The 18,414-nt window shown below is 38.7% G+C and overlaps 1 protein-coding gene across 1 annotated transcript in view; it reads right to left on the bottom strand.

Annotated features, from left to right (window-relative positions):
• LOC122814279 (receptor-type tyrosine-protein phosphatase C-like) overlaps positions 1–18,414 on the bottom strand; it is a 2,027,173-nt gene that overhangs the window by 48,225 nt on the left and 1,960,534 nt on the right. The window contains exons 31-32 of the mRNA XM_044086870.1: positions 3,131–3,167; positions 2,928–3,025 (exon numbers count right to left, since the gene is read on the bottom strand). Of these exons, the coding sequence (XP_043942805.1) occupies positions 2,928–3,025; positions 3,131–3,167 (135 nt within the window). The remainder of the gene's footprint in view (positions 1–2,927; positions 3,026–3,130; positions 3,168–18,414) is intronic.

Below are 18,414 nucleotides of genomic sequence, written 5' to 3'. Positions count from 1 at the left end.
GAACTTTAACGTTAATTGATTTTGCAACTAGGAAAAAGAAAGATTTAACACTTATTAGTCTCGATATAAGTTCAGCATTTGATTCAGTAAGTTGGGATTACTTGTTTATCTTACTGAAGTGCACAAACTTCTCAGATGCATTTGTAAATCTAACTGAACATCTATATAAAGGAGCATTGGCTTACATTAAGATAGGAACATATGTCTCACAAAAAATACCCATTTCAAAAGGTACAAAACAAGGGTGTCCACTCTCTCCACTATTATTTACTTTAATAATGGAGCCTTGGGCTAATTTGATCAGAAACAGTACTGATATAGAAGGATTTGATATAGATGAAAATACAATATCTAAAATTCAACTTTTTGCAGATGATGTTCTAATTACATCAGCTGGATCTAACTCTTCTATGCAGTCCTTATTTGATAAAATGATGGATTTTAAAAATACCTCTGGTTTAATATTCAATGAAGAAAAAACTAAAATATTACCAATATACACATGAAAAAATGTCCTCATTAATGATTTTAACAAATATATACCCAACTCAGGTCAGATAACTTACTTAGGTATAATATTAACTAAAGATATCAAATCTATTATACATAATAATTATAGTACCTGTCTTCTTAATAAACAAAATCTTTTCAATAGCTGGAACAATATGTTTTTACCATGGAAGAGAGACTCACAATTATTAAAATTATAGTATTCCCTAAGATATTATACTTAATACAATCAATAATACTCCCACCTACAAAAATAATTATTAAGAAATTGAATTCACTAATGTTAAATTTCTTATGGGCACCTAATAGACCTAGGATTGCATTAAAGAAACATACTAATAGCTGGTCTCAAGGGGCATTTCATTTCCAGACTTTAATCTATATACTATCTCTTCTATTATAAAAGTTATTACTTTGTTAATAGATCAGTCATATGTTGCAAGATGGAAAGATTACTGGGAACTAATTAGCATTCACTTCATGAAAATCTCTTTAATACATAAAAATATTATTGTAAATAACCCCATGTTATGGTTACTAAAAGAATTTTGTACTTCATCCATTACACCAAAATATGTAGTTAGTTACCCATTAAACATTATTATCAGTTATCGTAATTTTATATTCATGCATCCTAAGTATAAGGAATGGAATTTTATTCTATTCCTATAATGTATACACAAGGTATGCTTTTGTCAACCACCTCTGAAAGAACTCTTTTAGTCACAGAGAATGATCTAAAGTATTGGTATCAGTTGCTGTCTGATAATAAAGTAAAAAATTTAGACTTCTTAAAGCAAGAATTTGATTTGAGAGAAACATGTTGGTTAGAAATTCAGACTTTTAGACAACATCTTATTAATAAAATTGATTTAATGTCTTTAACAGTTAAAGAATCTGTTCCAATACTGATTGATTACTTGATATTAAATTTACAACATAGAGTTTCTGATAAAGGTAAGCTCTCATACATACATAAAATTATCAGAGAAGAAACTCATTACAGTTCAGATACCTATTGGAATTATTTCATTTCCATTAATGGTGAATCATCAAAACAACAAGATAAACAATATATATTGGAATCTGCTTATAAAACTACTTCTTCCATTAATTGGAGACTTTTTACTTGGAAATTTTTACATAGATCCTTCTATACAAGTTTAATGATGAATAAAATAAATAATAAAGACAACTTATGTAAAAGATGTAATGTAGAAATAAATGCTGATTGGGCACATATGTTTTATGACTGTATGAAATTGAAGGAATATTGGAAGTGAATCAATGATTTTTTGCAGGCCCTTTTCACAGATAATTTCATTGTTTCTAAATCACTTATATTATTTAACACACCTGTCCCTAAAAGTGTTAAAAAAGTTAAACTTCCCTTATTATGGTCTATTCTAGCAGTGGCTAGAAAAATAACAACCAGAAATTGGATTTCAGATACCCCTCCTTCATTTAATGAATTTAAAAATGTTATGACTGAAGTGTGTCATATGGAATTGATGACAATAAAATCAAGAACTACTAGAAAAACATCTTATTATATTATATGGGATACTTTACAAAACCTGTTAAAAAAATCTTAGTCTCAATAGCATGACATTATAGTTTAATCAATTGATTTGATTTGTAGTGGATGTCTTTGTAAATACTTTGGTTATTTTATTGAATGTTATAACTATTTCTATTTTAATTGCTTGTATAAAATTGTTATGATATTTATTTTGTATGTTAAAAACAATAAACTTGTTTTAAAAAAAATATATATAAGCTGATATTGTTCAGGTCACGTTTAATTCTAAACTATTCTCTGATTCCATCATACTCACTAATGTTTTACAATCCAACTCTATCACAATTTTGCAATATTCACAAATGATTTTCTTAGATGAACTCCTGAATACAATATTCTGGTAAAGCTTGCAGAATTAAAATCCAATTTTATGAATTATGTGTTACACATACATTGTTTAAGGGGAAAAAAACAAACCAAAAAAAAAAAAAATCAGCATACTGCTGACCAACAACATGGCACTGTACACATTTCACAGTTATTAAGGATTAGAGGCTGGCTTATAGCATGGGTGGTGATTCAGCCTTCAGCCACTATATATCTTGAATCTGAAATTCACTCCCCTACAGATTGCTCATACTGTCATGTAGCATCACACCAATCCAATATAATGACATATTTTTTAACTGCATCTCAGGCTGCACTAAGGATACCTTTAACAGTCTGATGGTGCAAACCTTCTTTCTAAACAAAAAAGAAAAAAAAAACAAGTCTTCTGCTCTCTAATTATTCTTCAACATCTGTCTTGTTTAGCTGAACATGATCAAACCTGTGTCATTTTAAATGTTAGCAGATGGACAACTAAATACTTGAACTACTTGAAATTATTACTTACCCTGTTTCCTTCCTCACATCGAGTTACCATGACAATGATAGTTGATTGTTGCTCCCAAATCATTTTCCAGAAATCATCCACAGTTTCATCCTTTGGACCTGTACAATGTATCAATTACCAGTGTTGTCAGTTATGTATTTGAAATGCATACTGTGTTCAAAGCAATAGATGTATTAAAATATAGAAAAATAGAATCAGTTTACCTTGTGCTGCAATGTACTTTCTAGGTTCCTTGAATCCCTGTTAAGTGATTAAAGTTCATTACTTAAAATTAAACTAAAGGCACTAATTGCTATACAAAAACATGCATGTTCTTTTTTTCTTGTATACTAGAATTTAGCTGATTTCTCTTGACTTCTACAAATGACCAACTGCTTTTATTTTCTGTAACAAAATGCCAAATGGATAGTCCTGAAAAGAACTGTTAAGAGTCTACAGACCTTAAAAATATTTTCAAAAAAGTGATAATTTCCTGCTAATTTAGCCCACTTGGAGCCTCTAAGAGTAGTATAGTAGTAATCCTATATTTGTGGCTACTTGCCTTCTGTTAATAAAGCATGGAGACCATTTATAAGTTGAAATTCAGATCATTTATTGATGATGATCCACGTTTGTGGTTTGTCTGCTGAAATGCAACAGGTGTTGAGTGCAACTAGTTTTTATATGCTTTGCTGTGATCATTGTTAATTTAGATATACCAATATATACTCACACATGCATGTGTGTATGATGCCTTTGTGGGTGTATGTATGTGTATGTATATATATATATATATATATATATATATATATATATATATATCACACACACATACACACACACACACACACACACACATACACACACACACACACACACACACACACACACACACACACACACACACACACACACACACTCATATGTATAGGCTACATTCAAGCACTCAAACTCTTTTAAGTTTTCAAGTGCTTGGATGAGTAGCTGCAGTGTTTGAAAATTAACTGTTTGAATTTTGCTGCTGTTTATTTACTTGAGATCACAGTACAGGGGGATCGGGAATATATCTCTTCCCCACTATAGTGAGCTCTTGGAGTTGTGGAGTTGGTATATATATCTATATCTATCTATCTATATATATATATATATATATATATATATATATATATATATATATATATATATATATATATATATGGGTCAACTCTGTTTCACAGAAAACATATTTCACTGACACTCATTTGATAGAAGTCTCATTTCACTGAAAATGAATTCCCTGCGCACAATTCACTGAAAGCTCATTTCACTGAAAACTCATTTGACTGAAACTCATTTTGTCTAAACAGGTATATGCCCTATTCCCCACTATAGTGCAATTCTGGAGTTAGTATATATAGTTGGTGGGGGGGTGTCGCCCCCCCCCCCAACATTGGGGCGTGTGGGGGGCATAGCCCTCCTCCTCCTGTTTTAAATATTGTAAACCATAGACAGGGATTCTTACAAGTCAAATGAATAACTCTTTCCAGAAAATAATATATATCCAAATTATGTGGGGGGGCTATGCCCACCACACCCATAACCCCCATTGTGGGCAGCTGCATCCCCACACCCCCTAACTATATATAATAACTTTGAGATCGCACCACAGTAAGGAACTGGGTATATACCAATTTAGACGAAATGGCTTTCAGTCAAAAGAGTTTTCAGTGGTAAGCTTTCAGTGAATTGTGTGCAGGGAATTCATTTTCGATGACATGAGACTTCTGTCAAATGAGTTTCAGTGAAATGTGCTTTCTATCAAACAAAGTAGACCCATATATATATATATATATATATATATATATATATATATATATATTTAGCAGGGAGTGGGGGTGCAGCGGTGCTTGCACCCCTTCAAAAAAATAGATGTTTTTATCGAATCTCGGTGATTCATTTTTATGTGTGTTTGACTCTTTGTGACTCAAACTCTTTTAGTAGTATGACAGGCATTCAAAGTTTTAATATTTTGAATGTCTGTCATATACTCATCTCTTTATCTATATATTGATCTATCTATCAATCTATCTACCTACCTATTTATGTATGTGTCTGCCTGTGTGTGTATCTATGCTGACATTTGCATAGATGGGAATGTGTGTATGTGTGTCTCTGTATGTGTGAATTCTCAATCAATGTATCTATATATGTGTATGCAAATGCACATAACTTCATGCATGGCTGTGTGCTTGCATGTGCATTTATGAATGTGTGTGTGTGTGTGTGTGTGTGTGTGTGTGTGTGTGTGTGTGTGTGTGTGTGTGTGTGTGTGTGTGTGTGTGTTGATTAAATTACTGAAAATCAGTGTTTTAAAGGGATTCAAGCCACCCTTGCTCTCCACACCTCAGCAACTTAATATAAACTACCTCTGAAATTGCAAAACAGTGAGGAAAAGAGGAAACTCCCTTAACTCCACTTGCTGAATCTCACACTAAATTACCCCAGTACCACTATTTTACCAGTCTGTGCAAATGGAGTAAAATATGATGACTGGTATTCATTCTTTCTTGCATTAATCCTCCGAAAAATTTGAATATGCAGCTTAACATAACAGCAGATGTTGGAACAGAACACTGCTGCAAAAATCCCAGCAGTTGGGATTTATCCTGCCAAGGATGTCTGGCTAGTCATATATTAGTCATATATTAGGTTTTACATTCTCAGAGAAGGAATGCAGTCTTAACTAACATGGCCTCTTGTAACAGAACTATTTGAGCTGCAGTAGAGGCAGCATCTATAGCACTGCCACCACATTTAATAGTATGTTCAGCTGTCTGCCACATTTAATAGTATGTTCAGCTGTCTGCCACATTTAATAGTATGCTCAGCTACCCAAAAGGGGGAATTAAGCATATCCATAAGATTAAATTTCCCATCAGAAGTAAGATGTGCCAAGGTTTGTCCTGCATGAATCAAAACAAATAAAACAAACTTAAACATGCGGTTTTGGTAATTAACAGCTCTTAAAGTTAAAGTGGCAGAGAGATATATCTTTCTGTCATATCTATCAAGAACCCTTATGCTCTTATCTTTGGGAATTAAATTAGAAGAGGGAACAGATCTAGTATCTTTGTCAGGCTCCAGAAATGACAGCAGTTTAAGCTGAGGAATTTTGCACAGGTAATTATGCATGTCAGTAACCCTATACAACCTATCAGGCTTCTTAAGGTCTGGATGTTTTGAATTCAGAGACACTGAAGCAGTGGAATAAATGTCTACCTGAGCCATTTGAACTGGAGATATAGCAACGGAGTTAAGGTTATCTACATTCAAAATCTCACAGTATATTTTCTGGAAGAAAAAAAAACTATTTACCCACTCACTTAAAAAGGCTTTCATTTAGCAATAGTGTATCCAAAGGAAATTTCCTCACTGGGGAAATCTGAAGATAAACTGCCATCTGTCTCATATTCACATCCAGTGTGAGAATGAATTTGAGAGGCATAATCTGTCTCTACTTGGTAAAAATCTGAGAATTCCTTTTCTGAAGAAGAGGCAAGACACCTTCTTTTTAAAGGGGCACAAGTAGAAAAAGAGGATGCAGTTAGAGAAAGTCAAAGGACTGCATTTTTTTAAAAAGATCTTAAGCAAAACTGAATTGGTCTTACTTATTAGCTGTCTGAATGGGTAGAAAGTGGAGAAATTTTCTCATTTTGCATTCTGAGGATTTTTCCTAGGAATATCCATACTTATTGACTCTGAGGTGGAAATCAGTGGCCTGAGCTATATAAGCAAGCTATGGACATCCTCTCTGAATACAATTTGTGGTATTCCGTCAATCTTTGAAAAGATCATTCTAGGTTCTTTCTCTCCTGCTGGTTGTTTCAGCCAAATGCTCAGTCTTACCAGATATGTAAGTATCCTGAGCCATAATGGCTCAGAAGGGGAAACACTAGTGGGCCCTGCAGGAACAGACAGCAGAGTCAGCAGTCTGAGACTGAAAGAGACAGGAGGATGTTCAGTTATTGCCAATCATCTCTTTTAAAAAAAATTAATTCGTTTTTTAACCGAAGGGGAGGTCCATGAAGAAAGAGCAAAAGGATGATGCCATAGCCACATAAGTCAAGTCCTGAAGATGTTTGTTCTATAGGTACATCTGAAGGTAATTAAGCCTACTTCTGATAATCTTAGTGGTCAGTGGCTGACAGATACTACAAGACCTAAAGTTGTCTTAAGCTTGTAAGCAAAACAAACAACTAGAATGAGAGACCTTGCCTGGTGTTTGACAGCCACAGTCCCACTTTTCTGCCCATAGTCACAATTCCCTTTTCTAACAGACATAAGAAACTGTCACACAAAACATTATAAATAAATATGGTGTCCTCAAGTCCTTATCTAATTTCAAAATTTTGTGCTTAATTTAACTGTACAGATTAACTAGAACTGATAATGACAAAAATCTGCATTTGCAGACTTCTTCTTCTTTCTGCTTTTCCCGGTTAGGGGTCACCACAGTGGATCACCTGTCCGCTCATATTGGCAAGAAATTTCTGAGTTTTGGCATATTTGTATGTCCCCCTTATACTGGAACATCTTTTTATGTGGATGTATATCACACGAGGAAGGTCTCTGAGCTTTGTAGACTGGCAAGATGCATCCTGTCTGTGAGAAACACTTGCAATCTTATGAAAAATGTCCTCCTTAATCCAGTCCACTGTTATGTGAGAACGAGAGTTTATAGTGGTACTCATTTGGGGGTAAGGCAGAAGAACTAGTACTCAGGGAGTACCAACCCATTTCAGGACACACATTTTCACTCACTATCACCATTCTCATACAGGACAGACAGCTAGATGCAAATTACAGGAATACTAATTTACCTGTGACACTTCTTTGGATAGTGGCAGAGGAAATAAAGCGACATAAGAAACACACATTGACAGACACAACATGAGTAAACTCAGCTCAGAAGGCACACCAGCTGAGAACTGGAGAAGAATATGAGGTAGCAACTGTAACTACTGCACCAGTCTGCTGTCCACGGTCACATACTGAGATTGTGCAATTCATTCTAGGTTAGTGTTGTTGTAGGATGTGCCAGTTCTCTTTCTCACAGGTATTTATCTATATACATATATGCATGTGTGTGTGTGTGTGTGTGTGTGTGTATATATATATATATATATATATATATATATATATATATATATATATATGTATGTATGTATATATATATTTATACACATATATACATACACACACACACACACACACACACACACACACACACACACACACACACATGCATTAATAGTATATATTAATAGATTGTGTGTGTGCGTGCATTTGTGTGTGTGCATATGTGTTTGTATATGCATGTAGTGGCTCTTATGTAACAAATCACTCAAAAATGAGATTACATTAAGAGTGACATGTCCAAACCAAATTGCCATTTCAAAAAAATACTTAAAACATTTGTGTAGGGGGTTTGTATGGGATCTGAGCCTCCTTCACAACCTATGACATGCGATCCTGTATCCACAAATGGACAAACAAAAATGAACTAGCGACAGAAACACCAAGCTGACGCCCAAGAGAAAGCAGTCCAAAGAACGGAAAAATCCGCTGCACTGTGGGTAAACAGTTAAAGCTGACAAGTATCCAAGTTGAATGTAAACTGTCATAAAAAGCGATGGTTTAATCCAAAAGAATGAAGCGCTTCATTTGGATTAAACCATCGCTTTTTATGACAGTTTACATTCAACTTGGATACTTGTCAGCTTTAACTGTTTACCCACAGTGCAGCGGATTTTTCTGTTCTTTGGACTGCTTTCTCTTGGGAGTCAGCTTGGTGTTTCTGTCGCTGTATCCACAAATACCTGATGGATATATGTATGTGCATATACATATATATATATATATATATATATATGGGTCTACTTCACATGTTCGAAACTTTACAAAGCCGAAACCCATATGGCTGAGACCATATGTTCGACTATCAGAATTTCTAACGTGTAAAAAAAAAATAAACAACAAAAACACACTTTTTAAATGCTACACCCCCCCTGCATCCCCCCGTAACTTTAATATAGCAACTCCGAGAACACACTACAGTGCAGAAATGGAAATCTTTCCATTCCGCACTGTTCGGAAATGCCAGTTCCGCCATGGTCGGCATTTCAAATGTCGATCTTATGGTCTTGGCCACATGGTGTTCCATATTATGAAATGTCGGCCATATGAAGGGGACCCATATATATATATATATATATATATATATATATATATATAGATATATATAGATATATATATATATATATATATATATATATATATAGTTCCCATTCAGAAGCCTGAAACATCATAAGCCTGAAAATCAAAATCCTGAAACCAAAAGCCTGAAAATTCAGAATCCTGAAAACTCAAAATCCTGAAAGACCAAAATCCTGAAAGACCAAAATCCTGAAACTCAAAATCCTGAAAACACAAAATAGACATACTGATGTCATTGTGGCTTTGCTATTGTTAGCCCTGTGGTGTTAGGTCATGCTGGGTCAGGTAAGTGTGCGTTGGTTTTATTTTAGGGTTAGGGCGGTTTAAGTGAGTTAGGTTAGCGCAGGTTAGCATGTATGCAATAATGACAAATATTGGGGTTAGGGGCGGTTTAAGTGAGTTAGGTTAGGGCGCGGGTCAGGTGAGTGTGCGATAGTGACGGACCTTAGGGTTAGGGTTAGGGTCAGGGTCAGTTGGTAGATATTAGTGTCTTTATAGTGACATATTAGCATTATTTGTGTTTTCAGGATTTTGAGTTTCAGGATTTTGGTCTTTCAGGATTTTGGTCTTTCAGGATTTTGAGTTTTCAGGATTCTGAATTTTCAGGCTTTTGGTTTCAGGATTTTGATTTTCAGGCTTATGATGTTTCAGGCTTCTGAATGGGAACCATATATAGATATATATAGATATATATATATATAGATATATAAACACACACACACACACACACACACACACACACACACACACACACACACACATACACACACACACACACTAAATACAAGATCACTGTCTTGAAAAAAGAAGAAATCCCTGAGATAATGCAATAAGTACAAAATTACAGTTGTGTACACCATAGCTCTCAACCTTCCATGTCCAAAATGTGGAAGACTAGACCTCATAATGTGGAACAAATGGGCAAAATGTGGAACACATACTAATGGCTTATTAACATATTCAACTAGGAAGGACATAGGATGGTTAAACTATGCTAGTTTTACTTATAAAGAAAATCTTTTAATGAATTAATATTTCTATTTGCAATGGATTTCACTTAAAAAAATCCTAACACTGACATTCAATGTGGAACTTTGAGGAACTTCGAGGAACATGAACTTTTTAAGACCCCAAATGAGGTACATTCCTCGTAATGAGGTACACTTGAGAGGTATGGTGTACACTTACCATAAGTGTAGGTGTACGAGTGTGTTCACTGTTGCAGTCATCACACTTGGGTTATCCTGCCATGGGTAGCCCTCAGTCGGCCCGAATACCAGAGGCTTAGTATTTCTGTGTCAGCTGCTTTCGCTGGAGTACTGACGTCAGGACGTCAGTGGTATAAAGTCAGGCAGCCAATGCCATTGCATCAGTTTTTCTTGCCCCAACTGTCAGGAGCTCCCTCAATAGGAAGCCAATTTCTGGTGGGGGAACACCACCAGCTGAAAGCAAATACCAAGTAATCCCTGCAGAGAAAGAGGAAAGGAGATAAAGAGTTTGAGAGGCAAGACAAGGGGGATGGAGGGTGGGAAACCAGGACTGCAACAGTGAATACACACTAACATCTGCATTTATGGTAAGTGTATACAACTGTACTGTGTTATTTGTGTTTCACTGTTGCAGTCATCACACTTGGGTTGAATACCAAAGCTGAGAAATTGGGTGGAGGCAGACAGGAAGACTGTGGATTGGCCAGAATGCCCTGCAGCACTGCAGTGATGAAGCCTGCCCTGGATTTGGAGAAGATAGGCAGGTGGTAATGCTTGGTAAAGGTATGGGCAGAAGTCCATGTTGCAGCCTCCAGAATATCTCTGATAGGGACCCCTCTGAGGAAGGCTGCAGAGGTGGAGACTGCTCTGGTGGAATGGGTCCTGATCCCCTTTGGGGGGGGGGGGGTTCTGTGCTATTTGTAGCAGAAATGGATGCAGTAGACTATCCATTTGGAGATTTTCTGTTTGGAGATGGCCTTGCCCTCTGCCCCTGATGTGAAGCTGACTAACAGCTGGTCAGTTTTTCTAAAGGATTTAGTCCTGTCCAGGTAGAATCTGAGTTGCCTGTGCACATCAAGGGAGTGTAAGATCCTTTCACCTTTGTTTTATGGATTAGGGAAAAAGGTGGGCAAGTGAATGGATTGGTTAAGAGCCACACTGGACACCACTTTTGGCATGAAGGATGGGTTAGTCCTGAGGGAGACCCTGTCAGCATGGAATATGATGAAGGGCTCTACAGCCATGAGTGCTTGCACCTCTGACACTCTCCTTGCTGAAGTGATGGCTAGAAGCAAGGCTGTTTTCCAAGAAAGGAATTTTAACTCTGCTGAAGCTGCTAGTTCAAAAGGGGGTAGGGTGAGCTTTTCCAACACAAAGTTAAGGTCCCAAGCAGGGGTAGAGTCCCTTCTGGGTGGCCTTAAGTTACTGGCCCCTCTAAGGAACTGCTTGATGAGAGGGTGTGAGAAGAGGGGTGGCTCTGAGTTGCAATGCACAGAGATGGCAGAGGCATGAATTTTAACAGAAGAGATGGATAGACCCCTGTGTAGTAGGTCTGCTAGGTACTCCAGAATGAGAGGAAGGGAGGGCTGAGTTGGTGTAACCCCTTTAGCCTGGATCCAGATACAAAATCTCTTCCACTTGCCAGCATAAGATTTTCTAGTGCTGGAGCGTCTGGCTTCCCCAATGACTTCCAGGACTTGATTGCTTAAGCTGGCAGCTTGAGGAGGTCAGGGGATAAACCAAGCTGTCAGGTTCAGTGTGTTCAAATGCAGATGGACGAATTCTCCATCCTGTTGGGTCAGGAGTGTTGACATCTGAGGCAGATGCCAAAGTGGTAGGGGTGACAGGCTGTGCAGTAGGGGGTACCAGTGCTGGCGTGGCCAGTCTGGGGTAATCAGGATTGCCTTTGGATTTTCCTCTCTTATTTTGAGCAGAACCCTTTGGACGAGTGGCAGGGGAGGGAATGCATAAATCGAGAGGTTGTCCCATGAGAAGGATAAGGCATCCACTTTCCAGGCCTTGCTGTGAGGTGTCCTGGTGCAGAATCTGCTGAGCTGATGATTGAAGTGGAGGGCAAAGAGGTCTACCTCTGGAGTGCCCCATCTCTGTGTTATGAGGTTGAAGGTTTTGTGGTCTAGTTGCCACTCGTGAGGGTCTAGCAGGTTTCTTCTTAGGCTGTCGGCCAGAGAATTTAGGGAGCCTGGCAAGAATTGCGCTAGCAGGTGAATTTGCATGGTTGAGGCTGTTTGCCAAAGGGTCATGGCGAGCCTGCATAGGGGGTAAGAGTGAGTTCCTCCATGTTTGTTGATATACTGCATCACTGTGCTTTTGTCTGTCCTGATAATTAGATTCCCTGGCATGAGTAGAGGCTAGAAAGCTGTTAGTGCATGTTGCACAGCAAGCATCTCTTTTAGGTTGATGTGCAGATGAATTTGATTAAGGGTCCAGTGGCATGAATGCACTTTCCAGCCAGGTGCCCACCCCAGGCATAGTCTCATGCATCTGTGGTGATGATCTGGTTGGTGTGGGGTTGTGAAAAGGGAAGTCCCTTGTTGAGATTGCATGCTGTTGCCCACCAAAGGAAATGTTTCTATAGACAGGGAATCAGGGGAATGATAGCCTCCAGATCCTGTGTGTGCTGGCCCCAAAGTCATTTTAGGTACCATTGAAGTTTCCTCATATGCAGTCTGGCATAAGGAATGAGTAGAATACAAGAAGCCATGAACCCTAGAGCTTGCAGGATTTTCCTTGCAGATAGGTGGGTTTTGGTGGCTCGTTGAGAGAAGAGTCAGGAAGGTTTGTTTTTCTGGAGTCATTAATGCCTTCTGGGATGCAGTGTCTAGGCTTGCTCCCAGGAATACAATTTGCTGAGTCGGGGTAAGGTGAGATTTTTTTGCATTGATAGTGTACCCTAGGGAGGTCAGTAGGTCCTGTATGAAAGCCAGGTGCTGTAACAGCTTTTCCTGGCTGTTTGCCTGAATGAGGCAGTCTAAGTAGGGGTTGATTTGTGTATTCCTTTGTCTGCAAAAGGCAATGGCTGGAGCCAGGCACTTTGTGAACACTCTGGGTGCAGTGGATAAGCCAAAGGGAAGTACAGAGAATTTAAAAGTGCATTGATCCTGCCCTCAACCGTAGATATTTCCTTCAAGATTCTCTTATTGGGATGTGCAAGTAGGCTTCTTTTAGATCTAGGGTGGCTAACCAGGCATCCTTTGAAATTATAGGAAGAAGCTGGTGTAGGGTGAGCATTTTGAATTTTGGTATCTCCAGAAAGGTGTTCAGAATGGAGAGATCAAGAATTGGGCACTAGGTGCCCTTTCTGGGTACCAGGAAGAGTCTGGAGTAGAAGACCTGACCTATTTGGTCTGCAGGAACATGCTGTATTGCCCTCATGGAGAGGAGGGAATGGACTTGCTTTTTGGCCTCTGCCCACTGGTTTGGAGGAAGATTTGGGAACCCTTTTGGGGTTGGCAGAGTGTGGAAATTGAATTTGTATCCATGGGTCACTATCTTTTGGACCCATTTATCATTGGTAATAGTTGCCCAGTTGTTTACATGGAGGGAGAACTTTCCTCCTAGGAGCACTAGCAAGTGGGCAGGGGTAAGGGGTGGAGGTGAGGAGTCATTGCAAGTTCTTACTGTAGTGTGGTGGTTTTTCACCCCCTGTCTTAGCAAAGGAAGAACTCCATTGCTTAGATTTTTGCATTCCCTGGGGTTGTTGTTTGGTGGGAATGCTTCCTCTAGGCTTGTTGTGAGTGTTCATGGAGGAGGCAGGAAAGGACCAGCTCTTGGAGGGGTAATTTCTACTAAACCTCTGAGGCTGGACCTGTAAAACGTCTTTAACTGTCTGCATAGATTTAGCTTTTTCTTCCATCTTTTTAAGAACCTCTTCTACTTTAGTGACAAACTGTCTTTATTTAGTAGTACATCCAATAATTTTGACTTGACATGATCTAGAAAGGTCTGTTCCTTAAGCCAAGCATACCTTCTAAGAACAGAACCCGTGACAGCTGCTCTGCAAGATGCTTCCAGTGCGTCAAAGCCACAGTGTAAGGTGTGCTTTGTAATTTGATTTGCAGAATGTATAAGCTCCTGTAAGTCTTTATTCTCTGCACAAGCAGGAATTGTAGAAATTGTCTGCCTTAGGAGTTCCAAAATATGCTGGTGATATTTCAGCATGTGGAACTGGCAATTCAATGCTCTAATTGCAAGAGTTGTAGAGGTGTATACTTTTTACCCCATCCGTCCAAAGCTCGTGAATCCTTGTCTAAGGGTGTGGGATTCCTAGCTGAGGTAGCTTTGATTCCTTTTGGTCCTTGGGAGATGATCTCTGTGTTAGCTGCTGGGTTCCTGAAAAGGAATTTGTAAGTATCAGGGACTCTGTTGTATCTGTCTGGTTTCCTAGGAGAAGGAGGGAGGGTGTCAGGAGTCAGACTTGATTCCATGAAAACATCATCCACAACATCCAATACAAGAGGGATGGCTAAAGGTCTGTGCTGAGGCAAATCTAGGAATTCCCTTAGTCTCTTTCTTGACTGTGAGAAGTCCTGACTCTCCCATTTGAAATGCTCCCTTAAGGTGTGCAATGTTTCCCCAAAAGAAAAATCCTCTGGAGGAGAGGCAGAAGGAATGGATTCCTCTGCATCTGAATCCTCATAAGCAGAGAGAGGTTGTATGTCTTCAAATTTAGAAAGGTCTGAGTCATTGGACTCCTGGTCGGATAAGACCACTGGAGACAAGGCCCTTTTTCTCTTTGAAAGGGTAGCCTGACTTCCCCTAATAAGCATAATAAGGTCTTCAGCCATTTTAAGCATCTGAGACTGAGGCAAGAAAGAGGACGCCTGAGCTTGGGTCGTCGGTTTCTTAGGCATGGCTTGTACCCTGGGTCTCAGGAACTTGGTAGTTTTAGAAAGAACAGAAGACATGGTAAAAGTCATTGGTTTGGATCTAATATCGGTAGTGAGAAGAATCTCCTCGGAAGCCGGTGCCTGCTCAGTGGCTCTGGACCCATCCAAGGTAGAGACATCCGCAGGATCCTTTGTCATAGAAGGGTCTCATGGCATACCAGACTCCAAACGGGTCTCAGTAGCGTCCTACGAATCCAAAGAAGCAGGCATCAGGGGTTGTGAAAGTGCCTCACTGAGAACCGCCAAACTGAAGACTGGTTTAACAGGAGCATCGTCGGTAGTTTTTGATCTGTGTGGTCTGTCTCTGCCTTTATCCTTACGTGTTTTCAGTAGATCAGTAGTCAGTTGGCTTAACGATGTCATATCGGAATGCACGGGCTGTAAGCAAAAATAATCTGCAACACTATGGGCCTGACTTCGGATAGTTCTAGCATTGAACAGAACACAAAAATGACAGTGAGGTACGTCGTGTTCAAGGCCTAAACAGGTGACGCATTAGGAATGAAAATCTCTATGTGGTATTTGCGTTCCACAGGCAAGGCAATTGTTTACTTTTTCTGACATCGGTTAGAGCAAGAAAACAATGTTCCCTGATGGGGTACTTAGCTTTTAGAAGACTTCAACTTCAATTTCGGTAAAGAAAAACTCAGGTAGCTGCCAATCGGCACTAGTGCAAACTGCTTCTGCTTCAGGCTCCTCGGCAAGAAAGACTGATGTAATGGCGTCGGCTGCCTGACTTTATACCACTGACGACCTGACGTCAGTACTCCAGCAATGGCAACTGACGCAGAAATAATGGTATTCGGGCTGACTGAGGGCTACCCGTGGCAGGATAACCCAAGTGTGATGACTGCAACAGTGAAACACGAAGAACATCTACAGGAATCACACATTAGTGTTGAACACATATGAATCACATTTGAAGGAATACTACAAGAAAAATGTAAAAATATATGCTTTTATCATGAAGCTGTACACAGTCCAAACTCTGCCAGCAGCATTTTTTAACCTTGAATGGCAGACATGCTGATTTGATGTTGTTTTCTTGGAAACATGCTTCTGTACCATAATACAATGTGAGGGCAACGCTGCTGAGCTTGAATTGGCTGTGTCTCTTCTACCAGAGTCCACTTCTATTGACTTAGAATGGAAGTAGTGAGAAAACTTCCTTCGCTTTAGAGTTTTCAGTGAGTGTCAGTGACTTATTTGCTGAGACTTTTGATTTTCCTGCTTAGGTGTTATATATTCTTTAAAAGTGTTTGGTGAGGCTTGAACAAATAGCTGAGATATCATAGTCTTTATAAAAAGTGGAATGTGAGTTTCACACCTCTCAACTGCCCAGATTTTTGCAGAGTGTTCAGAGTTTTGCCTCATATTTTTGGACTGTTACTCATACAATTTATGTTTTTCTGGTAAATCACTGAGATTATAGTCACTAATATAATGACATACGTTTGAGCTTCACACTTGTATTCTTCAGAAAAATGCACACAGACCCAAATCATGTTATTCTAAGACCTTTGTAAGTTTATAACAGCAATATTTAAATTCTGTCCCTATTTTGGAACCTTTCTTCTGCTATGAGGTTGAAAGGTATTCAGGTGTTATCTCATACATTCTTCCCTCACCTTCTTTCAATCAGTCAGCCAGAATAGCAGATTTCTGCATTAGAAAATCATAGCTTATTAGTGAGCTGTAAATGGCAATACAAGTCAAAAAGAACATTGTGCATGGTCCTGCTAGCATTGTTACTTTATATTCTTACTTATGTCTTCTTTCTTTCTGTCTTCTTTCAGTGAACTAGGCAATGAATTTATGACTCCTGAGTATACACAGATCAAACTATCCATAGAAATATGTCCAGGAAAATATAAAGTGAATTTTATAGCATTTTACATAACAATAAAATGCTTTTGTGTATTTCTTCTTAACAGTGAATAGATCTGCAATTAATAGTGTCCTTTCTATTTTATAAAATCATTATTATACATTGCACATATCACATGTTTAAATTATGCATTATTTTGGAGGTATGTGTAACATTCAAAACTAAGTAATGCCTCAGTGGGTGCAAATAACACAACAGAACTACAGGTACTTTGTTATGTATGTTTCTCTCTAGCGGTATCTTTCAGATGTGATAAATTAAATGATGTATTTATTTGTACTTCGTTACTGGGAAGGTCCAACTGGGTAATGCAGGACCCCTTTTCAGAGGTGGTGCAAGGAGAAATACATACATATATAGAGAGAAAGAGAGAGAGTGATTAGATAGAATGATAGATATTTTGTTGCTCTGAATAAAAAATTTGATGTGAGAGAGAATATCTGACAACGTGCTGTCTAGAGCAATGAGATTCGCGGCTTCCCAAGACCCAAAACGCTCACCTCAGCGAATACCCGGACCTGAATACGGATTAAAATAGACAGCCAGCCCAACCATGGGAAAGATGCATCCACAAACAACTTCTTCACTACCTAACTTGCAATCATCTACTATCCAACACCCAGCACGGCTTCCGCCCCCACCACAGTACAACCACTGCCCTCCTTTCCTTTGTCGACTCCATTAATAATAATCGCAATAGCAAACTTATATCCTCCGCCCTCTTTCTTGACCTGTCAAAAGCTTTCGATATGGTCAATCACCAGCTCCTCCTGTCCACCCTTGAAACACTACATCTGGACTCCCCATCACTAACCTGGTTCAAAGCTTACCTAACTGGTAGGCAACAGGCTGTCCTGTGGCAAAATAGTCTATCAGGCCTGCTTCCCAATACCATAGGTGTCCCTCAGGGCTCAATATTGGGTCCACTTCTATTTTCCATCTTCATTAATGATCTCCACTCAGTTATCCCTCAATCCACCTGCATCCAATATGCTGATGACTCCACCTTAATCTGCTCAGATCTCTCCCTCCTCAACCTCCAAACCTCCACTCAACTCTGTTTTTCTCTAGTAGAAAAGTGGTTCACCGACCTCAAACTCCTACTCAACCCAACTAAAACCAAATTACTACTATTTTTCCCCAACGTCTTCTCTACACTAGGAAAAGAACTCCCAAATACTGATAATACTACCTTCCATGTTAAATCTAATAATGGGACTATCATAACCCCTGTCACCAGTACCAAATTACTAGGAGTAACTATTGATCATAAGCTCAAATTTGACATACACATTACTCAAACCGTAAAATCTGTGAACAAAAAACTTGGATCCATGTACAGAATAAAAAACTTTTTAACTCCTACTGCCAAACTAACCATTGCCCGCACACATCTCCTCTCTACCCTCCTCTATGCCTCTCCAGTCCTTTCTTTCCTCAATAAACGTGAACTAAACATGCTCTCTCTG

This window comes from Protopterus annectens, chromosome 10.part0 (assembly GCF_019279795.1).
Source record: "Protopterus annectens isolate FY-2018-M chromosome 10.part0, PAN1.0, whole genome shotgun sequence".
In the NCBI taxonomy this organism is placed as follows: Eukaryota; Metazoa; Chordata; order Ceratodontiformes; family Protopteridae; genus Protopterus; species Protopterus annectens.
The sequence above is the reverse complement of the archived record's forward strand: the minus strand, read 5'-3'. Positions and strand labels throughout refer to the sequence as shown.